The sequence below is a fragment of the Tachysurus fulvidraco genome, chromosome 22 (assembly GCF_022655615.1).
Source record: "Tachysurus fulvidraco isolate hzauxx_2018 chromosome 22, HZAU_PFXX_2.0, whole genome shotgun sequence".
Classification (NCBI taxonomy): domain Eukaryota; kingdom Metazoa; phylum Chordata; class Actinopteri; order Siluriformes; family Bagridae; genus Tachysurus; species Tachysurus fulvidraco.
This window is the reverse complement of record NC_062539.1, coordinates 5,008,442-5,031,505: the sequence shown is the minus strand read 5'-3', so window position 1 is coordinate 5,031,505 and position 23,064 is coordinate 5,008,442. Positions and strand designations below refer to the sequence as shown.

At 39.7% G+C, this 23,064-nt stretch overlaps 3 protein-coding genes across 9 annotated transcripts in view; 2 read left to right on the top strand and 1 right to left on the bottom strand.

The window, feature by feature from the left end:
• pip5k1cb (phosphatidylinositol-4-phosphate 5-kinase, type I, gamma b) overlaps positions 1 to 2,274 on the top strand; it is a 32,991-nt gene extending 30,717 nt beyond the window's left edge. For all 6 annotated transcript variants that reach the window (XM_047806531.1, XM_027150751.2, XM_027150754.2 and 3 more), the window contains one exon: positions 390 to 2,274. In XM_047806531.1, coding sequence (XP_047662487.1) covers positions 390 to 392 — 3 coding nt within the window. In that variant the 3' untranslated portion in view covers positions 393 to 2,274. The remainder of the gene's footprint in view (positions 1 to 389) is intronic.
• Positions 2,275 to 4,029: 1,755 nt separating this feature from the next.
• On the top strand, positions 4,030 to 8,951 carry rab11bb (RAB11B, member RAS oncogene family, b). Its single transcript, XM_027150788.2, has 5 exons — positions 4,030 to 4,247; positions 5,184 to 5,379; positions 6,115 to 6,308; positions 7,540 to 7,620; positions 8,569 to 8,951. The coding sequence occupies exons 1-5, from the start codon at positions 4,208 to 4,210 to the stop codon at positions 8,712 to 8,714; spliced, it is 657 nt and encodes a 218-aa protein (XP_027006589.1). The 5' UTR covers positions 4,030 to 4,207; the 3' UTR covers positions 8,715 to 8,951.
• A 1,113-nt stretch (positions 8,952 to 10,064) lies between these two features.
• LOC113645268 (filamin-A-interacting protein 1-like) lies at positions 10,065 to 19,087 on the bottom strand. 2 transcript variants are annotated; one of them, XM_027150786.2, is made up of 7 exons: positions 18,622 to 19,087; positions 17,775 to 17,875; positions 17,441 to 17,533; positions 16,314 to 17,067; positions 15,788 to 16,210; positions 15,565 to 15,667; positions 10,065 to 10,233 (listed from the first exon to the last, which is right to left on the bottom strand). In XM_027150786.2, the coding sequence occupies exons 1-7, from the start codon at positions 18,722 to 18,724 to the stop codon at positions 10,122 to 10,124; spliced, it is 1,689 nt and encodes a 562-aa protein (XP_027006587.2). In that variant the 5' UTR covers positions 18,725 to 19,087; the 3' UTR covers positions 10,065 to 10,121. The 2 variants fall into 2 exon arrangements, with proteins under 2 accessions (XP_027006587.2, XP_027006588.2); XM_027150787.2 differs by lacking the exon at positions 10,065 to 10,233 and adding an exon at positions 15,171 to 15,391.
• Between the last annotated feature and the right edge of the window lie 3,977 nt (positions 19,088 to 23,064).

Below are 23,064 nucleotides of genomic sequence, written 5' to 3'. Positions count from 1 at the left end.
AGCTCATAGTGTTGTGTTGTATCCCTCACATAAGAAACCTATGAACAGCTCTGGTTGTGTTCACATGTTGTCCTCTCAGAGTTCAGCTCTGTTTCATTAGCACTAGCAGCAGGCAGTAAGCAGGGCAGGTGTCAGAGAGACAGTACGCAAGGTCACTCCAGGCACTACAGAGTGACACGGGCTAGTCTAGGATTAGATGTGTGTGTGTGTGTGTGTGTGTGTGTGTGTGTGTGTGTGTGTGTGTGTGTGTGTGTGTGTGTGTGTGTGTGTGTGTGTGTGTGTGTGTGTGAGCACTTATGTTCATGCTTATACTCATGCATTAGCTATCACAGACACCAGTAAGTGATTTAAGCCACTGACATTTTTTCTCTTTCTGTCTCTCTTTTCAGTAAACTGTATGCAGTGTGAGAGGTTGAACTCGGAGCTGCTCTGTCCTTTCCTGGGTCGTGCCCATGAGCCCTACAGAAGAGACCCTGCTTTGCCAAGCATCATGGGGTAAAGAATAAAGTATGGAACTTTTCAGAACTAATATTCTCTAGAAAGAGTACATCATCAGCCAGTGGATGCTCAGTCCTTTCCCAGGTCGTCTTCTTGTTCTGAATCAGGTCAAGCGTATCTGAGAACTGTCTCGTATGATGGAGTACCTGATTCCTGTGACATGAATATATATATGACTCTCTGCTCCGAGCCTCATTCTCCAGTCACATCCGCATGATCCAAATCTCAGTCTTAGTAAACACTCTTCCAACACGTCTCAGTGTTTATAATTTATTTTTTACATTCCATCCTAAATCGGTCATTGCATATTATTTAATGCCACCAATAAGTCTGAAATTTCCTGCTGAGAACTGAACTTCAGCTTTCTTCTCCGTGACGCTGTGCTGTAGGAGATCCCCAGGTTTGGGGACGGACACTGCTCTCTCACGTCTTCTACAATATATCAGCTGCCGTGGCTGGATGCCGTAACTGATACTGAAGACCTTTCCAGGGTTCATATTGTTTGCTAATGTGTGAAGTACTGTGTCATGAAACACATCAGTATTCTCAACATCCTTCACTACTGTAGACCTTCACTTCACATTTTTACTTCACAGTTTTTTTTTTTTCTTTTATATAATTTAGGATCTGTAGATTTTCATTTTGGGTCCTAGATGTTCTTCATTTGAATTTTATAATAGCTTTGGGTTAGATTTTGGTCATTGAGGTGACTACTGTATGTTTGATGTTTGTTTTTTTATGGAATCAACACTATAAAATAGTCTACTAAATCATTCCTGAATTATTACTGACATTCTAAAGACATTCAAAGAGATAATCTCAGATAGTCATGGTTTTAATACCATGCAACTGTGTCTGTGCGCTTGTATGTGTGTGTGCGCGTTTGTGTGTGTGTGTGTGCGCACATTTGTGTGCATGTCTGTGTGTGTGTATGTATGTATGTATGTGTGTGTGTATATATGTATAAAATATTCAAATTTCATCTAACTCTCTCCATATAAAACTCGATTTTGTTCTTACTTTTTTCAAGCCATGTCCCATGAAAGCTTTGTCATTCAAGACTTCTGTACAGTCCCTTATTTATTATTGTTTTTAAACATCCACAATCCACATCAGCTTTATATGTTTTTATTTCAGATATTTTTTCCCTAAATGTTAAATCGATTGTATCTGGATATTGAATTTGGTGTAGCAGAATAATCCACAGCATCACTGTTCAGTTTGTGTGATCGCCTTATTTGGATAAATGATTTTAATAGCTGAGAAGAACAGATCGATTTCCCAACGTGTTCGTAATTAATAAGCGTGCTATTTTTCCAAATATAACAACACAGCTTGTGTTGTAGCTATAAGGTACATATGTGACCATGAGTATAGTGTATGGTTTAATTAATAGGGATTTTATTTTTTATTGCATGTACAAAAAAAAAAATAGGACGGGATATGTTAATAACATGAGGAAGATTTCTTGTCCTGAATTCCGATCCCAGTTTGTCGAGATGTCTAGTGTAAAGCTCTACTGTTTGTATGTAGTGTGGAAAAAAAAATCCTCAATAGTCTGTGTGAGTGAGCGAGTGTATGGAAGTGTATTTTACCGGTCAAGGAAGCATTTATTTCCATCAGTCTTTTCCTCAAATGCGTTGCATGTATTCAGCACTAAGATGCTCTGTTGAGATATTTATCTGTGTCCATCTCTAAAGGTGTTTAAACCTGATGCCCTGTGTGTTTGTACAGATCAGTGGATGGTGTAAAAAAATAAAAAATACTGAAAAATAATGTTTATTTGTTCATTGAAGCTTTCCTGGTTCCATCCTGAGCCCAGGTTACTATGTTGGTATCTTCTCCCGGTGTCTCTATGGGTTTCCTTCAGGTTTCCAAATTTGAAAAGAGCACAGTTCTTCATGCTTCTATATCTCTGCTAGAGCTGTTTATAACCTGACTTAAATGGACTGATTATAAGTTTGTGCTGATTGCTCTTTATTTTATTAGTAATTGTTTAATACTCATCAAATGTTTGGGCTCATAGAAGTGCTTTCTTCATTTTTGTCCTATTTATAAATAATAAGGTAAATATTAGCAATGTATAATAATGAATATGTGATTATACAGTGTTCAAGAAATCTGAAATATATTACATTTGTAAAATTTACCTTTGGAAATGTTCAGCAGTTGATGAGAAAAAGAGAAGTATGTGCATTATAATCTCTACTGAGTTATAATCTCCTCCAGTCTGCAGACAGTGTACAGTCACTTACAGTGGAGCTGAAAGCGAAGGAAGAAAAAAGCTGGACCAAAGACTGCTCAGTGCTCAAGAGAGCACAAAACTCATACAGAAGGACTTGGATGTGTCTAAGGATCTCTGTCACACCTTTCAGCAGCAGCTGAGCACCACAGTGGAGCAGAATCGTGTTCTCCAGGAAGCGCTGATGGCATGCGAGGCACGAGTTCAGGAGGCAGGGAAAGAAAAATGAGGGGCTGAGGGCAAGGAAAAGTGTGAGAAGAAGATAAGGAATACAAAACAACCAGCTAGAGCTGGTGCTAGAAAAACTGCTGGGGAAGCTGAAAATGTCACTGGAGTTGCATTGCCCATCATTTTCATTGTGTTTTCATTCTTGATAAAGTACAACCCCTAAGTCATCTTTGAAATATTTAACATGCATCAGCTGATGAGCCAGAAGGAGGAACAACACGGAAACAGCAGAATGCAACAAGGAGGACGAGCTCTCATAGTGCAGCCAGGCCTCAGCTGGGAGGAACCCAGGAGAGTAGTAAGGATGAGATTAATGAAAATAACAAATGACATGAAAACAAAGGTCCATGCTGCTCTCCTTTTAATCCCGGTATAAACCAAACACAGGTACACTTTCTCACTTTCAATAACTGCTTCATTCTGGTCAGGGTCACGGCGAATCTGGAGTTTGTTAGTGCGTCTATACTGGCTATGAGGCAGGAAGACACTGTTGATAGTAGACAAGTCCATTGTAGGACACAGTATCAGGTGGCCTTACAGTTCCTAGGATCTCATTTCAAACATAATGAACCTCCGTGCTGGAAAGATAATCACAATTTAGCCAAGAGTCTAACAACTAAGACTGAGCGCAAGAGATTGGCGCCCTCTGGTGGCCAAAGGCCGCGTAACTGAGACGGCGTAACCCAGTTATACAGCACATCCTCCAGTCTGGTAACAATCAGAAATTAATGCTTTATATGTTCTCTAAGGCATGTCAAAAAAAACAAAAAATGCAAATGTCGGCCACGTGTCTGTTTTTATTTCATAATTACAATGAAAACTGGCAACCCACCCAAGTTAAATCTAAATTTTCATGTGAAAATACATAGATGTATGGATGATCGATATTATATATAAAACGCGTAAACATTTTAGCACGTAACCTTAAAACTCACTTTTTTTTACTTCACGTCAGCAGCAGGATGGAAACAGCGCCGGTCACTGCTTGTGTTTGTCGCCCCCGTGTGGTCAGTGTATGCATGTGCGTGTATTAGCACCGCGACTCCTCCCCTTCTGCAGAGCAGAGAGCTCGCTCTTCCTGCGGTCAGCTCTATGTGACAGGCAGCACTGGCGCATTGTCTTTTTTCCCCCCATTTCATTTTATTTTTTCACCCCACTCTGCATTGGACATTTAATACGACGCCTGCAGCTTTGCGTCTTTCTCTTCGGACGTGAGGGTCGCCGTTGGTTTTCTCTATCATGGGCAACAGGGATGATGAATACGATTTCTTGTTCAAAGGTAAATTCTGGGAAGCCGCATTCTCCTGCACTGGGAGGGGGACACAGCTTCATAATCACTCTTTTGTTTCCTAGCCAATTAAACATCCATGTATCCAGGGAAATCGTACAAAGCCCAAACAACAGTATCTTTATATCCTTTGGTTTTCACAGCGTGTCCAAATCCTGATCGCTCGCATTTTACGCGTAAAAAGCGCATGTCATGGCACATAATATCGCCCTCAAGAGCAGCAATAGATAGGCGTCGAGATCGCTGTGCAAAACATCTGGATTTACTTGGCTGGATGTTTTCACAGCGCGCGCGCGTGTGTGTGTGTGCAGGATGGAAAGGCCAGGCCCTTATGTAGCCTATATAACATCGAATAAGCTCATAATAATCTAAAAATAATTAAAAATGATGTAGGTGTATTACTGTGGTAGGCTGTGCATCTTAAAATAATCACATATATAGTTATAAAAATGTGTAATGACGTCCATAATGTGTTTGTATATTTATAAATATATAACATGTTTATGGTTGTAGTAGATAGAAATCTGCCTATTCAGTGTTTAAACGCTTTTACTGATGCACTTTTGCACTAAATAAGAAATTGTGACCTATTTAAAGTGTCAATGGAAAGACACAGAAATATTTATTTTGTAGGTTTCATATAGGAGGGCATGAGAATAAGGCCCAAGAGCTGCAGAGTGTAGAGTTAGATATCTGGATGTAAAAGTGCTTATCTCCAGGTCGGGTTTGTCATGTGATCAGTGTGAGAAAAGGACAAAGCTCAAAGCTCTTAGTTACTGGAGTAAAATCATATCCAGATCGGATTATTTACGCTTAAAAATAGGGGAGAAAATCTTTAAAACGTATATGAAAAGGCATGGCGTGTTTTTACATCTGAATTGTAAGGACGCAGGAATTTGCTGACTCTGTGTTTTTTCCGTTTTGTAGTTGTTCTTATCGGAGACTCAGGCGTCGGAAAGAGCAACCTGCTGTCACGATTCACCCGCAACGAGTTTAACCTGGAGAGCAAAAGCACGATCGGTGTTGAGTTCGCGACCCGCAGCATTCAGGTGGACGGCAAGACGATAAAAGCGCAGATTTGGGACACAGCCGGTCAGGAGCGTTACAGGGCCATTACCTCTGCGTGAGTCACCATGAATTACCATCAGGATTCAACCTAGTCTCTGGCACTCAGGCATCAAGACTTCCTTAAGTAGCCTAACAACGTCATCTTCAATAATACTTAATCCGTTAGATTGCTCTCCTTTATTCTGATTATTAAGTATTGGGTAAAATGCTGCCATTAATTAACGCATTGAGGCATACAGCAGCCTAATATTATGTGCTGGTGTTAACTGGTTTAAGATGATTCGGGTAGTTTTCCAGTCTAGTCTTGCTGGCATTACACTGGTCTGCTGGTTGAGTGAACTTGCTTTCATTAAGTGTCAAAAACAACCATCACACCAGACCATCTAGAAGCATCCTGTCCATATAGAATTATCCTTTAAGTGTCCAAAAACCTTTCTACAATCATCAAACCAGTTCATCTTGACTAGCTCAGACTTTCCCAGCAGTTCAGCAGTGCTAATTTTTATACAAATGTACTTCTCCAGTTCAAACTGAACCCTTGATGATGCCCCTAAAAGTCTCCAAAAAATTTGAGATTTAAAATTTCAACCTAAATATTCTTGCAGTCCAGTTTAAAGGATGTAGCTTGCACTGTGGCAATCCTGACTCTTACTGACCTTTTAGAGATTTTGAATCATAACCACACAGATCATAAGGCCATTCATGGAAATCCTAACCATACCACAAAACCTGTAGTCCAATAATACTAAGCATTTTTAGGGCTTATGGACATCTTTTATGTTCCATTCAGCTACTACCGCGGTGCAGTCGGTGCTCTGCTGGTGTACGACATCGCTAAACATTTGACATATGAGAATGTGGAGCGCTGGTTGAAGGAGCTGAGGGACCACGCTGACAACAACATTGTCATCATGCTGGTGGGCAACAAGAGTGACCTGCGCCACCTGAGGGCAGTGCCGACCGACGAGGCCCGAGCTTTTGCAGGTACTCACAACATGAGCGTGGTAAACAATAGGAATGGGAGGTCATGCTTAAAGAAACTCAATCAGGAAAACATTTCAATAATTTTACCACTGAAATTGTAAGTGTTATTAAGAGTACATGCATATGTACATGCAAACCATGGGAAGAGTACAGTATAGTGATGATGCTGTTAATAATTAACGATGAGTTTTAAAAGGTAGGCATGTGTTCTGTCTTTTTCTTTTGACAATGTCAAGCAATTTCTTCTTTGATACAGAAAAAACATTGGAACATTTTTCAAAGCCTTGTGCACTGCAAGAAAGAAAATCTATAACAATGACTAGCTTTGATTTCACTTATTTTGAAATATGCATTAGAAACAGCAACAACACTATTAATAACACTGCTGCTTAATGAACCTCGGATGTACTTCTGCAAGATTAGCTTTCAGAAATATGTTCAGTCATGTCTTACAGGAGAAGCAGATGTTCTTTCTGGGGTGTTAGTTTTGTTTTGTAGTTTTGTTTTGCAGACAAATTGGTTCAACCACTCAAAAAGACTTGAGCAAAATGAGCTTGAATGTCATATGTGTCTGAATGTATCTGTAATGTGAGCTCAACTCGATTCTGTAACTATAGCACATGCTTTCAGTACCTTCCACACTTCCTGCTGCACCACATACATCCGCAAGACCCATTTTTACTAAGCGGATTAATTAGACGAACTTTATAGAATCAGAAAGCACAGACATGTAGACGCACAAAGAAAGTGAGCAAAATAAAGTGAGTGCAAAGTTAAGCATATTGAGAGAAAGTATATCTTGAGGGAAAGGTATATTTTATGCTCGATATAAGGCGTAAACACTACAGCACTTTTCTTCCTAGCTAATTGTTAACACTGGATCTCTCTCTTATACGTTGCACAAGCTAATATTGTTATTTGTCTATCTCTGAGGTGTCACCGCGCGGCTATATGGTAAACTGTGAATCTTATTTATATCCAGTCGACTTAGAAACTCCTTACAGTCCAAAGCTATGGAGTAATGCTCATAATCTTTTATATTTTTTTTCCTAGAGACATTTTCCTCTATTCATGTCAGATTTGAAACAGAGCCACTAAACTCTACCTAGAGTGAGGCTTGAAAAAGATGTGTGTACTTCAATGCATGTCATTTCAAAATAGACAGAAGAGAAAGTAGGCGGATGTTACATGATTGTAAGAGATTTTCAAAACACTCCTTCATTGTTTCCAGAGAAGAATAACCTGTCATTTATCGAGACCTCAGCTCTGGATTCAACCAACGTAGAGGAGGCGTTCAAGAACATTCTAACAGGTACATCATGTCAAACACAATACTCTGCCTTGCCAGGATATTATTCACACTCCCAAATGTGTGTGAATATGAGTTTAGTAGTCCAGCTTTCTGTAGCAGTGATTCAGGTTTAATTGAGGTCATTAAACTGCAGTAGTCTTGAAAATTGCCTTGTGACAGCTGTGTGATGCAATTTACATCCTGGATTAATCAGTCAAGCATGCACAGGTCAATGTGCCATTCTAGCACATGAGTAAATCCTTTGTGGCTTCAGTATCTGTATGGTTTTCAGGTTGTAATAAAATGGTAACAAATCATAGGACAGATTGTGTGTAACAGGTTTATAACAGGTTTCATACCCAAGTACTGCTGTGTAATAAATCAGAGCAGCTCAAAATATAGTGTAGAGAGTGTATTTATGAGCTGTGTACATATTTAATGACAGCTTCAGAGGCATACAGTACTGTAATGTGAAAGTCTTTATAAAATGGTGTGCATGTGGTATGCTCATGTAGCACCTATTTATCTAGGATCATGAGGATTTGTCAGTGTTCCAATCAGGGAAACATTTCTGGGATGTAATTAAAGTGCTGTCTTACCTTCAGAGGAGTTACATTGCAGACATACCAGCTTAAAGTTATTCATGTTATTCAGTAACTACTAGAACTTCAGTGAAACAGAAAGGAAAGATTTGTCTACCTGTGCAAGGTTTAACTATAAAACTTGATCATCAGTTTGTAGAAGTTTCTTGTTTCCAGGTTTGATTTATTGTCTTATGTACAATAAACTGGAATATACAGTACAGCAGGTTCTGTGTTTATATTAATTAAATTGGCTCTTTTTCTTGACTGTGGTTGAAACCACTGCCACCAGTCCACCCCTTCCCCAAAACTAGTAAGTTCCATCAGATAACCAAATGAACCCAGTTTGAAGTATGATATTATTGAGCTTCTCTGCTCTGCCTTGCAGAAATCTATCGCATCGTATCACAGAAGCAGATCGCTGACCGATCAGCTCATGATGAGTCTCCAGGGAACAACGTTGTGGACATCAGTGTTCCGCCCACCACGGACGGGCAAAAGGGCAGCAAATTGCAGTGCTGCCAAAACCTGTAACCATTTCGACCAACCACCGCCCTTAACCCCACCGCCCTTAACCCCACCTCACCACACCCCACACTACACTCATCTCCCGTTTTCTCTTTGTGTCGTGCCGCTGACGTTCGATTTATTTGTGTAATATAATTTTTTTCTTTTTGATAGCTTCTAAACCCACTTATGCACACATACCAAGAAAGACACTCGTACAGACACATATTTCTGCCATGAAATAAAATTTTACAGTACAAACTTTGTCGACGTGTGTGTGCTTAATGTACTGGAAATAATGGCCTTCTTAATGAACCAGCCTGCGATGCGCTGTAGAAATAGCCATAAGACTGAGTTTTCCAGCATCTGGTGGGCCTAATGAAGATTAAAATCATTCTGGTATTGCTTATGGATGTCGCCTTATGCCATCTTCACAAGGAAAAATATCCTAACCCTTGTCTCATGACATAAAGGATAAGAACATAATTCTATTTAGTATCATGTGTTAGGAGCCAACATGCCTCAAGGCATTATTAATCTCTATGGTTTACACTGAATTACAGACTTAATTATAAAATAATTATAAACATTTTTGGTTAGTTCCGATGATGTAAATATGAATGGATTGTGCTATATATTAAAATAAATGTCTGGGTTGTGAAAAACTTTGCACTGAACTGTAACAGACATACAGTATACATATACAACAGAGAACATTAAAATGACATTAATTAACCTTTACTTATCAGACTTCAAGGTTGACAGTCATTTTAGAGGCTCAGCAACGCTGTGTAGACTTTACTCTAAATAATATTCAGGGAATATGTCTGTCCGTCTCACTGCTCTGTGTGATGAGAGTCTACTGAGAGTGAATCCAGTTCCTTTCCTTTTAAACACGTCACTAAGATGAACAAATCTATTTTGGGATACATTAAGTAGTCCATTTTTGTCATCTGGAGTTGAGTGTCTTTTTAAACAACCTTGAATGAAAGTGAAAGAAGACTACAATTTGTACTTAAATGTTTCATAATGCAAGCAGGTTCTTTCCCTCTGTGCAAATCAGTACGCTGACCAAAAATGAATGAATCAATCAATGAATCAGTGAACAAATTTGAATGATTGTTTTTTGACTAAGTCACTCAAGACACTCAGAAATTTCAGCTCTAACAAATAGTTACTGTAGATAATCTCTCTGCTGCAAACCAGGGCAGATGTGGAGAAGCTCTTCAGCTCTAACCAAAGCAGCTGTTGCAGTAAACTTTATGTAGCTATAAGAATGCATGCAGTGATGCTGAACTCTTTTTGGCATAAACAAAATTTGATTAAAACGTAATACACAATTTTATTGATCAATTTTGAATCAACATTTGTTATTTCATTCATTTTATCCGTACTGCTCTCTCAGATCCTGCTTGACTGTGTTCACCACTGGGTTCATCCCCACGGACAGTTTTTCCTCCATCTGAGATGGTCCTTAGTTACATTCTGCTGGTTCATTCCAAGGCAGTCCAGAAGTGGGTATTGTGCCTCCTTAATCAGCTGATGCCATTTTCAGCTCCCCCTCCAGTTTGTCTTGCACTATCTCTAGCTGGTTGCTCAAGCCTTTAAGCACGAGTTTTGTATTCTTATCTTCTTCTCACACTTTTCCTTGCCCTCAGCCCCTCATAGTTTTTCTTTCTCTGCATCCTGAACTCGTGCCTCGCATGCCATCAGCGCTTCCTGGAGTACACGATTCTGCTCCACTGTGGTGCTCAGCTGCTGCTGAAGGGTGTGAGAGAGATCCTTAGACACATCCAAGTCCTTCTGTATGAGTTTTGTGCTCTCTTGAACACTGAGCAGTCTTTCCTTCTCACTGGAAACCCAGATTTTCTCTTCTCTTCCTTTGCTTTCAGCTCCACTTTAAGTGACTGTACACTGTCTGCAGACTGGAGCAGATTATAACTCAGTAACTGGATGGAGCGCTGAGAGAAGCTGAGCTCCAGCTGGAGGGACTGGACCATGTTCTCAGATGTGCACACTTCCTCTTGGAGTAAGTTATCTGTAGTTAATTGGCCATTTAGTATTCAGTATTCAGTGTTCCTTGAACAACTCACACAAATCCTAGACTAGGCCGTGTCACTCTGTAGTGCCTGGAGTGACCTTGCGTACTGTCTCTCTGACACCTGCCCTGCTTACTGCCTGCTGCTAGTGCTAATGAAACAGAGCTGAACTCTGAGAGGACAACATGTGAACACAACCAGAGCTGTTCATAGGTTTCTTATGTGAGGGATACAACACAACACTATGAGCTGTTAGAAGTAAATTCAATAATCAACAAAGGAGTTTCTTTTGATCGTTGAAGAAGTTGATCATTTTCTTGTAACAACATGTTCTGAAGTCGTTTATTCCTTTTCTACAACACGAAAATTTGCCAGTGCAGAATGTTTGTTGATGAAAGAATGACACATCGTACAAGTTTCGGAAAATCAACAAAAATGTAAAACCTAGTTCTTATGTAATAGCAGCTATAAAAGTAATGATGGTGTTTTTGAGTTATCAATGATGGTTGATAACTTATGATGGTATTTTTCCCCTAAAACGGAGAGAGTTAAAAGCTTTACAGGAACGAATGAATAAATGAATGGAGAAAAGAGTGAATAACTTAAAGAAAGCATGAGCATAGAAAATAATGATGAACAGGAAGTCTCTGTCCGTGAGGATCCAGAGTGAGAGTCGTGTAGGCTTTGGGGAAATTTCAGCTGGAATCCCACACTTACTGCCTCACTCTCTCCATCAGATACAGGCTGAGACTCGGAGCGATTGTGGAGGGAGGAATAAACCCAGCTCCTGTCCTCTGGAGGCTGCTGTTCCACCACCAACACAACAGCAGGGGGCGTCACAGAGGTAGGTGCACACAGACAGATGGTCACGCAGCACGGACAGCATGAGAGAAAGACAGATAAAGAGACGAGAGTGCGACAGATAGAGAAAGAAAACGCATGAGGTGATTTACATAAACATTTATTCAGGAGCCTTTACATCACTATAATTAAAACTAGGGCTCTTTGTTTGCTGAACATAAGAGAAACCTGATCACATAAAGCAGAAGTTTTATGTACTGTAAACAAACATCTAGACTGGGTGTGGTGACGAAGACGCTACGGATCATCTGCTAGAGCTACGGCTAATCTCACTGCATTTTAGTTCATTTACAAAGTCATCGTAGCTCGAAGTGAGCTTGCGTCTGTGAGAAATAGGGGAATACACCCAGTATCTCCCCTCGGCATACTAGTCACACAAACACACACAGTGGGAGTGTTGAAGGTTTACAGCAAAAACAGGACAGGGAAAAATCAGTGGAAAGCAAAAGGGTGGGGGGATAATTCACTGGAAAATAGAGGTATGAAAAACAAAATAAATAAAAGGTGTGGGAGGAAAAGCTGATAGAGGTCAGAGGAGAACTGCTAAACTGGTTCAATCTGTTGGGAAGGCTGTGGCGAGCAGATAAACATCTCAGAACATACAAGACATTAAACCTTAAGGCAGATGGGTTACAACAACAGAAGACCACAATATTCCCTTCAGCTAAGAACAGAAATCTGAGGCACAGGCTCACAGAAAATTGCCACTTGAACATTTCTTCTGTCTAGCTTTAGTTAGTCTCTTAATGACTTTTTTTTAAATCCCTCGGCAGTGTCTCTATGCCTCCTGGGTGAACAAAGATTTCTGGGTGAGTTTGTGGATTTACTAAAGCAGGATCTGAGCAAAAACAAAGCAAGGAATGAGAAGTGGCAGAAGTTCAGACTCTAAGGCAGTTGGAGCACTCAGAGGCACTGCAACAAGCCAGGAGGAAATATGTTATTCGACTCCCCTGACCTCACAATTTCCTGCTTCCTGCATCAGCAGGAAGTGGGGATTAATTGCTGAGCAAGCCTCTCAATTGCTGCCTGAAAAAAAAGTGTGTTGTGTCACATAGAGTCTCTGAGTGAGAACTGTCAACAAGTTATGTAATAAAGACATGTGTATTTAAAGCAAAGGACAGAAGCATTTAATTTGATATATTAAACTCTAATACAATGTAAGGACGTTTGCAGCTACTGTCAAACTGCTCCTATCGTTTTCACTGAGAATTAAAGATTTGGGGTATAAATGATTAAAATTTTAATAGTCCCCTTCTTATTTAACTCTGCTATTTGAGTTCCATCATTATTTGTGAGTGCATGTGTGTATTTATTAATAAATCAGAAACATTGAGGACCTCAGAGATGGTGAAGTTTCTAGGTTTCTTATCAGAAACTGTTAAAGATGTGTGTAGAGTGAACTTCCTTTTTGAAAATGCATATGTGTTTTTTTGTAGCACGATTACATGCAAAACAGTGAGCTTTGCTATTATTAGAATCTGTTAAAGGAGATCTGCTGATCTGAACATTTCCTGTGATGACTAATCTTTCTCTTTCCTGATTTTAGTAAAGCTGCAGTTCAGAAGACAGCTAAATAGACATAACGAATGATTAAATAAATTATACATAAGGGTATATTATTGTGAGTGAATTTATATCAGTTTATCTGATTGGTCAGAAGGTTTCCCAGACTGTGGTGCATATAAGTAGTGGTCATACTCCTGATAAACACTAGAGGGGGCTAAGTGCACGTTTGTTAAGGTTTCTTTGAAATGAAGACGCAATATGATGGGAGTGATAATCTGGTCATGTGATGATGGAGTTTTAACTGATAAAGTGCCAAGTCACTGATAAAATAAAACCTATACACATATATATATATAGTTTTGTTCAGTTTTGATTGAAATTATTTTTGATTTATTGGATTTAAGAGTAGTTAATTGCTGTATTGAGGATTGTTTGTTTTTTATTAGCATTGTGGGTTTATCCTGTATTTGCTTTATTTGTTTGTTTAATGTCTAATAAAGTTTATTCCATTGTTCTACTCCCTCATGTGCATGTTTGTTGTCTTGTCAGAGTCTGAGCGCTAGTGATGGAAGACTGTTCCTTCCAGGCTGGTGTCCTCTTCACCGTGTGTTGTGCTCCTCACATTCACAAGTCTTTGTGCATGTGTGTGTAAGGAAGGTATGCTTGGACAGTTTAGTCTGACCCTTCACCTCTGTTTGTAAGCTCAAGTTCCCTGCCATGACTTCTTTGTTGACTCTTAGTGGTAACTGGGAAATTAAAGTGTTTGTATTTATTTTAATGACATTTTTATTAGAGAATTGTCAAAGTCTATTTTTCTATGTTGTCTGTATTTTTCTATGTTCTCTGACCATTACTGGTGATTCGAACCTTTGCATGTTAATTTCCTGGGTGAAATTCCCAGAGTAGCGTAGTCGGATACTGTCAAAATCAAGTTTTTTAAAAATATTTTTAAAAAATACATTAAGTGTTTAATTTAAAGGCAATTAATGAGGACTTTATAGTCTATTAATGAGGGAGTCCTGTGTCTCAGTTATTTTGTTTATGCCTAAATGTTTCCTCAGAACATATCTTAATAACTATTACACTACACTAAATAATCGAGAGTTAATTGTTGTAAATTAGAATTTTTAATACCCAAGAAACTACTAAAATAATTTACAATATTTTAGCCTGCAGGTTTTATTGCTAAACATTTATCATCATATTCTAATAATTTGCATTTAGGACTGAGATTATTGAGATTAGACCAAAGGTCATTTTGTGGCATAAAAAGATGAGCTCATCCATTATATCCCCTAAATCTGTTTTTGTGGAATTACAAAGAAATGTTTTAAATGGAAAACTTAATTTGAGATTGTGCTAATTTGCAGTCTTATTGGCACATCTGAATTACATAATGGTTAACATTACAGAATCCCATGAAAATGGAACAACTTATAATAATAATAATAATAATAATAATAATAATAATAATAAGAAGAAGAAGAAGAAGAAGAAGAAGAAGAAGAAGAAGAAGAATTTATCAGGATCAGGATATATCTGGATGTGGTTCAGATTGAAGCATCTTGATATGGAGGTGGATTTCCCCAAACCAGTAAGTTCCATCAGATAACCAAATGAGCCCAGTATTAAGTATGATAACATTGAACTTCTCTGCTCTGTTTTTTCAGAAATCTATCGCAAAGTATCACAGAAGCAGATCGCTGACTGATCAGCTCATGATGAGTCTCCAGGGAACAACATTGTGGACATCCACGGACGGGCAAAAGGGCAGCAAATGCAGTGCTGCCAAAACCTGTAACCATGTCGACCAACCACCGCCCTTAACCCCAGCGAACCCTCACCACACCCCATACTACACTCATCTCCCGTTTTCTCACTGTGTCGTACCACTGACATTCAATTTATTTATGTAATATATATTTTTTCTTTTTTTCAGATAGTTCTCACTGCTGCAAACCAGGGCAGATGTGCAGAAGCTCTTCACCTCTAAACTTCATGCAGCTATAAGTATGCATGCAGTGATGCTGAACCCTTTTCAGCATAAACAGAAATCAAAACACTCAGAGAAGTGGGATAACTAGCAACAAAAATGTATTGATCAATTTTGAATCAACATTTGTGATTTCATTCATTTTATCCGTACTGCTCTCTCAGATCCTGCTTGACTGTGTTCACCACTGGGTTCATCCCCACGGACAGTTTTTCCTCCATCTGAGATGGTCCTTAGTTACATTCTGCTGGTTCATTCCAAGGCAGTCCAGAAGTGGGTATTGTGCCTCCTTAATCAGCTGATGCCTGTGGAACATTTGAAAGATGATTAGTGGTCGTACTTTTTTTTGGAAATTGAGGACAATGAGTTAAATGAACAAATTAAGTGAATGAGTTTCAAAGATTATGGAATTTAGGCCAAAATGATTCGTCATGCCTAAGATTAAAATGAATCAGTGGAAAAATAGGACACTTCATACCTGAGGTTCTTTATTTTTTCTTCAAGCTTTCCTTCATGCTTAAGTGATTTCTTCAGCCCTCTGATCATGGTGGTGTTTTCGTCAATCAGCTTTCCTTGTGAGGCTGAAAACACATTTATTTATTTATTTGTTCATTCATACATTAGAGACAATAATACATCTGAACTGCATTTCTATTCTATAGTCCCAAAGGATGTTTCTGAAGACTGAATTGTCCACTTACTGTCAGTAGTAAGTCTTCCTTCAGTGTCTGTGGCCTCCTCCTTGGCTTTATGTAGACTGTTCAGTGGTTCTATTTCAGCCTTTTTCGCCTTTATGTTTTTTCTCATCCTCTTCAGATTCTCCAGTTTCTCCTCTCCTGACACCTTCAGCCTCATCTGCAGGTCAGCTTTGGTGCTCCACAACCTGTTGTCCATACGTTCATGCAAGTCCTTATTTATTTTATCAACATACAATATATTGTTTAGAACCTTCCATGGATTCTCTCTGTCAGTCTCCTTAACCGGCATGTCACATGGCAGCAGACGTTCTGTAAGTGTGAGCTTCTTTACTGTTTCCTCAAACTTCATTTCTTTCTTCAGTGATTTCTTCAGTTCTCCATCTAAGTAGGCATGTTTATCCCCCAGCTTTTGTTTTAGATCTATGACTGAAAAGCACATTTATTTAATCATTACTTTATAAAACCGAGACACTGAACACTTTGTAGTATAAAAATAATTGTTACAGTAAAACTGTAACTGTTGACTTACTGTCATTGCGAAGATTCATCTCCATTTCTCTGGCCTCCACTTTGGCTAGATATAGACTGTGCTGCAGTTGTTTTACTTCAGCCTTGTGATTAGCTGTGGCTTTTTCTATAGTCATCTTCAGATTGTCCTCTCTCTCCAGTGACATTTTCAGCTCCCCCTCCAGTTTGTCTTGCACTAGCTCTAGCTGTTTGTTCAAGGCTTTAAGCACGAGTTTTGTATTCCTTATCTTCTTCTCACACTTTTCCTTGGCCTTAACCCCCCGTTGTTTTTCTTTCTCTGCCTCCTGAACTCGTGCCTCGCATGCCATCAGCGCTTCCTGGAGTACACGATTCTGCTCCACTGTGGTGCTCAGCTGCTGCTGAAAGGTGTGAGAGAGATCCTTAGACACATCCAAGTCCTTCTGTATGAGTTTTGTGCTCTCTTGAGCACTGAGCAGTCTTTGTTCCAGCAGCTGGATTTTCTCTTCCTTTGCTTTCAGCTCCACATTAAGTGACTGTACACTGTCTGCAGACTGGAGCAGATTATAACTCAGTAACTGGATGGAGCGCTGAGAGAAGCTGAGTTCCAGCTGGAGGGACTGGACCATGTTCTCAGATGCGCATACTTTCTCTTGGAGCTCTGTGCACAACTTCATCTTCTCCTCCTCTGCCCTGACGAGTCGCTGCTCGAGATCATACAACTGCAGCCTCATTGTGTCAGTCTCAGAGAGCTGGAGAGAAGGTTCAGTTGAAATCCTACAGATGTGCACCTCATCCTAGGGGAGAGGAAATAGTAATGTTTGAGCCAAATACACTAGGACTGTGACCAAGGGATTACATATACAATATATGAAGCATGAGAAGTGGTAGCTCAATGGTTAAGGTGTTGGACTACTGATTTCAAGGTTGTGAGTTTGAATCCCAGGACCACCAATCTGCCACTCCTGAGCAAGGCCCTTAACCATCATTTGCTCAGCTGTATAATTACAGCTGTTTTAATTCCTGTGAATTCATTTTAAAATAAATTCAAACTAGCACAATTTAAACTGTGGCTGATTCCTAGCTAAAAATTATATCCCAAATTACCAGGATTTGACTGGAGCCTAATCTGAATAGTATGTTTAGAGATTAATGAGGTGTTTTATTTACCTGATCTCTAGGCATCTGCAACTCTTTTTGCCTCAGATGCTCTGAAAGGTGCTGGACATAGTACGACTCTGTTAGCACATTCTTCATCAAAGGCTACATAGTAAGTTAGAGAGAGAGAAAAACAGAGGGATTGCTAAATCTAACCATGACACAAGCACAAGTTTCCTTCCAGACCAGAAAAAACATGTCTTAAGAAGGTCTGTCAGGATCAGGATCCACGAAGACACCCCTCTGTCTGACATGGTCAAGTTCAATTAGCAACAAATGATTTGGTTAACAGACAAAACAAGTGATTTCAGATGCAAAATGAGAGTGTAATTTCTGGTGAACGTACCTTCAGCTTATTGGAGAGGATTTCCTGTGGGTCAGTAACTCCAAAGACTGCAGAGCGATCAATCTCTCTATTCAGCTCATTCATGAGCATGCTGAATGATGCTAAAGGCAGAAATCACATCAGAAATACATTCATTCATCTTCTACCGCTTATCCGAACTTCTCGGGTCACGGGGAGCCTGTGCCTATCTCAGGCGTCATCGGGCATCAAGACAGGATACACCCTGGACGGAGTGCCAACCCATCACAGGGCACACACACACTCTCATTCACTCACACACTCACACACTACGGACAATTATCCAGAGATGCCAATCAACCTACCATGCATGTCTTTGGACCGGGGGAGGAGACCGGAGTACCCGGAGGAAACCCCCAAGGCACGGGGGAGAACATGCAAACTCCACACACACAAGGCGGAGGCGGGAATCGAACCCCCAACCCTGGAGGTGTGAGGCGAACGTGCTAACCACTAAGCCACCATGCCCCCCTACAACATCATACAGTTTTTAATATAATTATAATTAGTTAATATAGTTAGAATTTGTTAAATGTATTGGTCAATACATGAATACATAATTTATTTTACAGCGGTAATGTTATTATTATTATTATTATTATTATTATTATTATTATTATTATTATTATTAAAAAATAAAAAAGCAGTTCTCCGAGCAGGTGTCAAAACATCCGATAAGTAATATACACTTTTCAGAGTGCAATTCAGGTGAATTAGAACTAATTTAAAATCAATTTCAAATTAAGTCATGCCATATTGGTCAAAAATAAAAAATATAATCAAGCACAATAAGATGTGTTAGAAATATGAAGAATTGTGAAATTCTTACCACTTTCTTGTCCAGAAAGGTCCTCAAGGTCAAGCTCCAGCTCTTCCTCTGAAGTTGTTGTGAAAGATCTGTTAAATTCTCTGATCACTTGACTACCAGACATTTCTATTTTGACTGTTCTACATGAAACTAAGATCTATCAAAAGTTGTTGATACACGACAGATTGTTACAAATGTGTGAGTGAGTGTGAGTGAGTGAGTGAGTGAGTGAGTGAGAGTCATTGTGCAGAACTGTAATGACCGCAAAATTCTAGAACCTTATGATGATGCAATCACCATCTTTCTAATATACAGGATCAGGAGAATCCCTCCAATCATAGGATGAGGGACTTAAAATATATGAAAACATTATAAGAACACTAAAAATGGGAACAGAATACACGCTGAATGAGGTGCCATTGAATGAGTGTTCCATGAAGTTTGCAGACGACACCACACTGATCAGCCTCATCCAGGACGGTGACGAGTCTGCTTACAGACTGGAGGTTGAGCGGCTGGCTGTCTGGTGCAGCCTTAACAACCTGGAGCTGAACATGCTCAAGACAGTGGAGATGATAGTTGACTTCAGGAGAACCCCCCCTGCTCTTCCCCCACTAACCATCATGGACAGCATTGTCACAGCAGTGGAGTCATTCAGATTCCTGGGAACCACAATCTCCCAGGACCTGAAGTGAGACATTCACATTGAGTCCGTTGTGAAAAAGGCTCAGCAGAGGTTGTACTTCCTTTGTCAGCTGAAGAAGTTCAACCTGCCACAGAATCTGCTGAAACAGTTCTACACTACCATCATAGAATCTATCCTCTGCACCTCAGTGACTGTTTGGTTCAGCTCAGCCACCCAATCTGAACTCAGGAGACTACAGAGGGAAGTCCGGACTGCTGAACGAATCATTGGCACAACTCTCCCCACTTTCCAAGACCTGTACTCCTCCAGAGTGAGCAAAAGGGCAAAGTCAATCACTCTGGACCCCTCACATCCAGCCCACTCACTCTGAACTGTTGCCATCTGGTCGATGCTACAGAGCCCTGATCTCCAGAACGACCAGACATAGGAACAATTTCTTCCCTCAAGCAATCCATCTGATGAACAATTAACACCATGGAACACACAACACCTAATATTTGCACTATGTATACCTCAATTGCACATTTCATACTTGCACATCTGTACATACACACATACATGTTGTCTACATGTTTACTGTTTACTTCAACCGCAATTTGTTTTAAAAAGTTTACTTCACAATTGCACATGTGTACATACAAATTGTATATATTGTATACCTCAATTGCACATTTCTCACACTTGCAAATTTGTAAATACAATTGTTTATATTTGTATATGTATATTTCATATGTATATTTAAACTGCACATTTCACATCTGTAAATGTGTACATACAATTACACTGTACTGTATATGTCATTCTGTTAGACTGTGGAGCTTCTGGCACTAAAACAAATTCCTCGCATGTGAAAACATGCCTGGCAATAAAGCTGATTCTGATTCTGATTCTGAACATCTCACACAAATCCTAGACTAGCCCGTGTCACTCTGTAGTGCCTGGAGTGACCTTGCGTACTGTCTCTCTGACACCTGCCCTGCTTACTGCCTGCTGCTAGTGCTAATGAAACAGAGCTGAACTCTGAGAGGACAACATGTGAACACAACCAGAGCTGTTCATAGGTTTCTTATGTGAGGGATACAACACAACACTATGAGCTGTTAGAAGTAAATTCAATAATCAACAAAGGAGTTTCTTTTGATCGTTGAAGAAGTTGATCATTTTCTTGTAAAAGCATGGTCCGGGTCACAAAGATTTTCTGGGTGAGTTTGTGGACTTACTAAAGCAAGAGCAAAGCAAAAACAAAGAGAGGAATGAGAAGTCGCAGAAGTTCAGATTCGAAGTGGCCAAGGCAGTTGGAGCACTCAAAGGCACTGCAACAAGCCAGGAGGAAATATCTGAGCTCACAACTTCCTGCTTCCTGCATTAGCAGGAAGTGGCGACTAATTTTGAAAAATTAGTTTTTGACTAAATTTGAGTTCCATCATTATTTGTGTGTGCGTGTGTGAATTTATTAATAAACCAGAAACATTGAGGACCTCAGCGATGGTGATGAACTTTCTAGGTTTCTTATCAGAGTGAACTTCATTTTTGAAAATGCACATGTGTTTTTTGTAGCATGACTGCATGAAAACAGTGAGCTTGGTGTTATTAGAATCTGTTAAAGGAGATCTGAGGATCTGAACATTTCCTGTGATGACTAATCTTTCTCTTTCCTGATTTCATTAAAGGTTAGAGAGTCTGACTTGTAACCCGAAGGTTGTGGGTTCGAGTCTCGGGCCGGCCATGACTGAGGTGCCCTTGAGCAAGGCACAAGGGCACCCCCCAAATGCTCCCCGGGCGCCGCAGCATAAATGGCTGCCCACTGCTCCGGGTGTGTGTTCACGGTGTGTGTGTTCACTGCTGTGTTTGTGTGTGTGTTCACTGCTGTGTGTGTGTGCACTTTGGATGGGTCAAATGCAGAGAACGAATTCTGAGTATGGGTTACCGTACTTAGCCGTATGTCACTTCATATAAGCAGTTAGCACCCTCTTGATAAACACTAGAGGGTGCTAAGTGCACGTTTGTAGAAATACTTACGCCGTTATACTCTATATTCCTCACTATTTATCTCTAGATGGCCATTAGTTTTGTTAGTGTATAATCTCAGAGTTTATATTTTTTCAACTCAAATGCTTAACTAACCATATTAAAAACATGGGAACATCAAAAAGAAAACAGCAGTGAACACACACCCAGAGCAGTGGGCAGCCATTTATGCTGCGGCGCCCGGGGAGCAGTTGGGAGGGGTACCTCAGTCGTGGCCAGCCCGAGACTCGAACCCCCAACCTTAGGGTTAGGAATCAGACTCTCCTACCATTAGGCCACGACTTCTATAAAGACTATAGACTATATATACTATAGAATATAGACTTTTAAGTCTATATTTAGAAAAATGCACCCTGTGAATGACCTTAAACTGGATAAGTACAAACAGAGAACATAGTGCTGAGGTGAAAATGGTCAAACGTTTAAAGATTTTATTGCACTAATTATAGCACAATAATAAACTAATAAACAATGTTTCTGTGTGTGTGTGTGTGTGTGTGTGTGTGTGTGTGTGTGTGTGTGTGTGTGTGTGTGTGTGTGAGAGAGAGAGAGAGAGAGAGAGAGAGAGAGAGAGAGAGAGAGAGAGAGAGAGAGAGAGAGAGAGAGAGAGAGAGAGAGAGAGAGAGAGAGAGAGAGAGAGAGAGAGAAAATTTAAGAATTAAAGCTCAATGTCTCACAATGTAATGCTGTATTACATTATTCCACTGAGCCATGTTGCAGGCCATGGAGTGTGTAAGTATGAGCCTCTTTCCCTCATGTTAGTTTTATAACTACAAAATCCTCATGACTGATGTTCAGTCTGATCCAAATCTTGATCCTATTTCAAATAATAATACTGTCTGTTTATTTACTTGCATCCTTATATGGACAAAGCGTAATAGTCCTGATAAAAATATACTTTTTAGATTTTTACAAAATCTAGTGAAAAAAGTTAAATCCTAAAATATACAAATCTGATGCTGTTATTTTATAAGGCTGGTGGTGGGAGGGGCTACCTGGAGCACGCTTATGATAAGGTCACTTAAGGTCAGCTGTGTTATTAATCACAAAGGCAGGACTTCTATTTCAGTCCAACAGTTCTGTTTCAGTCTAATATAGCACCTCACTGCGTCTCTGTTTAACTTTTATCTCCTAGATGTCCGAATATAGGGCATGATGAGGGAAAATGAAACCTGGCCTCGAGTTTTAAGCCACTACAGCCTCAAAGTCTGATTTTTTCTGGCGTTAAGCACAAAAGTGAAAGAGCGTTTTTACATCATCTTTTACATCTCCTAGATCCATAATTGCATAAATTCAGTTAGGCTACTTTACAAAGAGTTCTGTAATGTCTCATAATGGCTTTATGCCAGTGAGAATGGGCATTAGGTAAGCTTTAGGGAACAGTACTCCCTAAATTTAATATAGTAATGGATGATAGCAAGTCCTAATGTAATACATCATTAAAGCATTGAAACTTGCTGGCTCTAGGAACGGTTTTGTCTGTGTGCTGAGGATATGAATTCACAAGTTGCTCTCTCTCTCTCTCTCTCTCTCTCTCTCTCTCTCTCTCTCTCTCTCTCTCTCTCTCTCTCTCTCTCTCTGCCTGTCTATCCCTGAAAGTGTTGCCAATTAAAATGTAAAACTGTTCCTTTATATTTATATTAGATAAGCTCATAAACTGTGAAAACATAGATACATAGATATCAGATAAGCTCATAAACTGTGACTTTCTTCTTAAAAACCAAGAGAAACATTTCTTCTCTTATTCTGTCTACCTTATTATTACCTTCCTGATATGAACATTACCTTGG